Source organism: Myotis davidii, unplaced genomic scaffold (genome assembly GCF_000327345.1).
Source record: "Myotis davidii unplaced genomic scaffold, ASM32734v1 scaffold459, whole genome shotgun sequence".
Classification (NCBI taxonomy): Eukaryota; Metazoa; Chordata; class Mammalia; order Chiroptera; family Vespertilionidae; genus Myotis; species Myotis davidii.
This window is the reverse complement of record NW_006289838.1, coordinates 51,098-55,998: the sequence shown is the minus strand read 5'-3', so window position 1 is coordinate 55,998 and position 4,901 is coordinate 51,098. Positions and strand designations below refer to the sequence as shown.

The following is a 4,901-nucleotide window of genomic DNA, read 5'->3' as shown; positions in this document are numbered from 1 at the left end:
GGGGGGGGTGGAGATGGGGGGTGAGGGAAACCCCAACCATACCAGGAAGCCTGGAACTTTCTACCATCCTGATTAGAGAATCACAGGGTCTGAGGAGTCCGTACATCAAGCAGGAGAGCACAGGGGTGAGGAAGACCCAGGCCCCGGCCGCCTCCCCCCTACACGCTCCTCAGATAATCCCTTGGTCTCCTTTTGCCCAGTCAGAAGACGGTCAGGTCATCTGGGCTCTCTGCTAAAAACTTTGTAAAGAGAAATAAGATACCTGGCCTAAGAGCATATGAAAGGGCACATATAAAACCCATCTCCAGCCCTGGCCAGTGTGGCCCAATGAATAGAGCATCGGCCTGCGGACCGAAGGGTCCCGGGTTCAATTCCGGTCAAGGGCACGGACCTCGGTTGCAGGCCCCTCCACCGCCCGGGGCCCTGGTCGGGGCACGTGCAGGAGGCAACCGATCGATGTGTTTCTCTCACATCGATGTTTCTCTCTGTCTCTCCCTCTCTCTTCCACTCTCTCTAAAAGATCAATGGGGAAAAAATGTCCTTGGGTGAGGATTAACAAAACAAAACAAAAACAACCACAACAAAAAACCATCTCCATGGCCAAAGGCACCACTCCTTTCTCTGCTCTGCGCACTGTTGACCGTCTCACTCCTAGAGGCTCAAAGGAGGGGCTGGGGACAGACTGGGGCCTGGACGGGCGGTGACTGGGAGCCTGTCACCTCTGGGGAGCGCCAGGCCTGGCCCCACCAAGGCCCCCAGGCCCTGCTGCCCCCTCTCCCACCTCTGCTCCCGCCGGTCTTAGCCGCTGATTCACACAGTTTCCCTCCCTTTCTCCCCACCACCCCGCCAGGCAGGCACCGTTAATCCTCACTGACAGCGGGGAACCTGGGGCCAGGCAGGCTGTGACTTGCCCGGAGCCACTCACTGCAGACCCGAGGGCAGGTCTGCCTGACTCCGGTGCCCACACGGAGGGCAGGAGCCGGCCAGTCTCCAGGGGTCACAGCAGACGGGGGCTGGAGGGGACAGAGGCCCTCGGGCCCCGTGATGCTCTGGAGGGAGCAGGGCTGGGGGGTCTGAGGGCTCCAGGCGCCTTGCTTGGCACAGAGGCCACCGCAAGGTTGTCACTCGGCCCTTTGCTTCCAGTCACAGCTGCGAATGAGCTGGCCTGCCGAGGCCTGGACCACCTGGAGGAGAAGATCCCGGCCCTCCAGTACCCCCCTGAGAAGGTGAGCCCCTCTCTCTTCTCTCAGGGGAGCGGGGTGCGGACCCTGGATGCCCTGGCCGGGAGTCGTTCATTTCCGTGGCGAGCGCCTTCCCGGGCTGGGGCGGCTGGCTGCCCCTCGGGCCACGCACTGCCCTCCTTCCTGGCCCCGTGGAGCCGAAGGAAGGCAGGCTTTCTGGCACCAGCAGGTACAGGGTGGGTCCCCTAATCCCAACACCCCCCACCCCCCCGAGACTCCCCGGGGGCCTGCATTGGACCCAGTGGTGTCCGCAGCCACCTAAGATCCTGGTCACACCCGCAGAGCCCAGGATTGCAGGCCCATGTCCTCCAGATCAGCGGTCACCAATGGTGGGCTGTGAGGTCTGAAAGGTGGGCGACCACTGTATGGGCCTGAGGCTGAGGAGGCACGGCCCCTGGATACATAGTTGCTGGGTATTTGTTATGGTAACTAAGTCTCATCCCACAGACGCCAGGGCCGCAATGGGTGATTTCTAGAGCTGTGTCATGTCACCCTCCTGTCAGTCGTGGGGGTGGGTGGTTGTCCCCATTTTACAGATGGAAAAAATGGTGACTTCCTGCTGGTCACAGCCTCAGGGAAGGCCCTGAGATCGGGTCTGTTTGGCTCCCAGGCCTGTGCTCTGCTGTGTTCTTTTTTCCCGATGAAGGGCAACATCTTTGTCACAAAGGAGGTCCCAGGCTAATGGGAGAGACACATTCTTTTCTTCTTTTCTTTTTTAAATCCTCACCCGAGGATATAATTCCATTGATTTTTAGAGAGAGTGGAAGAGAGAGAAAGACAGAGAGAAACATTGATGTGAGAGAAACACATCGATCAGCTGTCTCCTGCACGGACCCCGCCCAGGGCCCAGGCCGGGGAGGAGCCTGCAACCAAGGTACGTGCCCTTGACCGGAATCGAACCCGGGACCCTTTGGTCCGCAGGCCGATGCTCTATCCACTGAGCCACACCGGCCAGGGCGAGAAACGTTCTTTCATTGCAGAACGTGCAGGAAGCTCAGCCACATCCATAAATTGCTGTAGATGCAGCCGGGCTGTGAGCAGTGCTCTGAAGGGAGGTCAGAGCAGATGGAGAAGTTTGGAAGAACAGACGTCTGTGATGCATTTCAGAGAGGAAGGGAGAGGGAGAGAGAGAGAAACATCAATGATGAGAGAGAATCATGGATCGGCTGCCTCCTGCATGCCCCCTATTGGGGATCAAACCCACAACCCGGGCATGTGCCCTGACTGGGGGTCGAACCGTGACCTCCAGGTTCATAGGTCGATGCTCAACCATTGAGCCACACCGGTTGGGCTCCCCTGGGCCTTTCAAGCACCTAACCCTCCTCCCCACTCCCCCAGATCGCCTCCGAGCTGAAGGGCACCATCTCCACCCGCCTCCGCAGCGCCCGGAACAGCATCAGCGTGCCCATCACCAGCACGTCGGACAAGGTCCTGGGGGCCGCCCTGGCCAGCTGTGAGCTCGCCTTGGGGGTGGCCAAAGACACTGCGGAGTACGCCGCCAAAACCCGAGTGGGCCGGCTGGCCTCCGGGGGCGCCGAGCTGGCCGTGGGCGGTATGGAGAAAGTGGTGGACTTCCTCATCCCTCCAGCCAAGGACGAGTCAGGTATCTGCCCGCAGGGGCTGCCAGTCCCTCCCTGGGGAGTGAGTTGGCCGCTGGAAATGAGCAAAGGGGGCAAGGGCTCATCCAGCCCCTGCTCCGGAGCAGGGGAGGCCCTGCAGGGTTTCCAATGCACCCATCCTCGCTTAGCCCGTCTCCTATTTGCAAGCAGGGAAAGTGGGTGGCCCAGGTCACCATGAGCCTGGGGAGCTGGGACAGCAGCGGCAGCCCTAACCCAGCCCAGCTTTCCCTGCGCCTCTGATCCGCCCTCCCTTCTCTCCCCCCAACTCCTCCCCAGCCCCCGCTCCAGGACGCCAGCAGGCCCAGAAGCCTCCTAAGACCAATCGCAGCCTCATGAGCCGGGTGGGGAACCTGGCCAACACCGTCTCTCAGCACACCTTCCAGACCACAAAGCAGGTGCTGAAGCAGGGCCACGCCCTGGCCATGTGGATCCCCGGGGTGGCGCCCCTGGTGAGTGTCTGCCCTGAGCTCTGACTGCCCCCCCCCTGCTCCCCACAGCCTGGGCTGGGACTTTAGGCCTAAGGACAAGAGGGAAGGCCAGGACGCAAGCTGAGGGTCCTGCCCCACCACCCGTTCTCCCACTGGGTCCCATCCCCCTTCATTTCCCTAATTGGGCCTCTCGCTGTGGGACCTCCCACCTGTGAGGGAGCAGAAGTCACTCACCGCCCCCCCTCCACACACACACACACACAGCTGCTGTCCAGGCACTCGGGCGTGTCACCTGTAAATAAACAAGGCACAATCCGTTCTGTTGGGGAAGCTCTAGCTGGGCGGCATCTGCCTGCTCCCAGGTCTCTGATTCCCCTCTGGAGGCGTCCGATTTGTACCCCCTGCACCCGAGGTAGAGCCGCCTTCCTAGGCCCAGGGAGGGGCAGCTTCTCTCTTCCCCCATCTCTCTGTGTGTTTTAGCAGAGATGGGCTGGACTTTTAAAAAACATATTTGTAGTGCTTTCAGAGACGAAGGGAGAGGGAGAGAGAGAGAAACATCAATGATGAGAGAGAATCAGGGGATCGCTGCCTCCTGCATACCCCCACTGGGGATCGACCCTGCAACCTGGGCATGTGCCCTGACCGGGAATCAAACCGTGACCTCCTGGTTCCTGGGTCAATGCTCAACCACTGAGCCACACCAGCTGGGCTTGGCTGGGCTGGGTTTTTTCATAGGGAACTTTAGTAAGAAACTAAGGCCGAAAAGGAAATAAAGGCAGTATTAAAGCATCGAGGTCAGCAAACACATTTCAACCATCATCCGGGTAATCTTTTTGAAAGCATCGCCCATTCACTCAAGCTGAGAACCTACTGTGCGCTGGGTTCTGCGGCTCCAGTAGGAAGGCACCGCAGGGCCATTTACCAGTGGGGCCTGCTGGTCTCCTCCCATGGGACTCTGGCCCACCTGATTTTGTCACTCTGTAAAGATCTGCAGCCACTTACTAGAGTTACACACACATCTCCCCAGTGACCTGGCAATCCCGCCAGCAGAATGAGAGCTGATGTCCCCCAAGCGACAGGTCAGAAACATTCCTCTCAGCTGTACCCTTGGCCGAGAACTGAGAACAACTCCGATGGCCGCCAACAGCAGAATGGGCAAATGTGGTCCATTTCGACAGTGGAATATTACACAGGAGTGAAAAAGGGGGGCCACTTGGGCCTGCAAAGCATGCGTAAACCTCACAACATAGTGCTGAACCAAAGAAGCTCTTCCTGAAAACACTCAGTAGGCGTCCATTTAGGTGACGTTCAGAAATAGGCAGCACCAGTGCCTGGTGAGAGGGCAGGAGGTCACCCCCGGGGTACTGAGAAGGTGGGGGTCACGGGAGCGCCCTGGGCTGTTGACAGTGGTCTCCGTCTTGACCTGCGCTGATCACACAGGCCTGTGCCCTGTGGGTCACTTGCCTCAGTGAGAAGTTCTAAGAACAGTCCCCTGGGGCCAGGCCCTGTGACTTCCCCTCTCTGACCCGGGGGAGGGGGAGGCCCGTTGGCTGTGGGGCTGTGATGCCAGAGCCCCGCCCCCGCCGCCTTGGCACCCGCAGAGCAGCCTGGCC

At 59.8% G+C, this 4,901-nt stretch overlaps 1 protein-coding gene across 1 annotated transcript in view; it reads left to right on the top strand.

Moving 5' to 3' along the window:
- PLIN1 (perilipin 1) overlaps positions 1-4,901 on the top strand; it is a 110,405-nt gene that overhangs the window by 103,923 nt on the left and 1,581 nt on the right. Inside the window, exons 12-15 of the mRNA XM_015563232.1 lie at positions 1,144-1,226; positions 2,580-2,844; positions 3,137-3,309; positions 4,890-4,898. Coding sequence (XP_015418718.1) covers positions 1,144-1,226; positions 2,580-2,844; positions 3,137-3,309; positions 4,890-4,898 — 530 coding nt within the window. The remainder of the gene's footprint in view (positions 1-1,143; positions 1,227-2,579; positions 2,845-3,136; positions 3,310-4,889; positions 4,899-4,901) is intronic.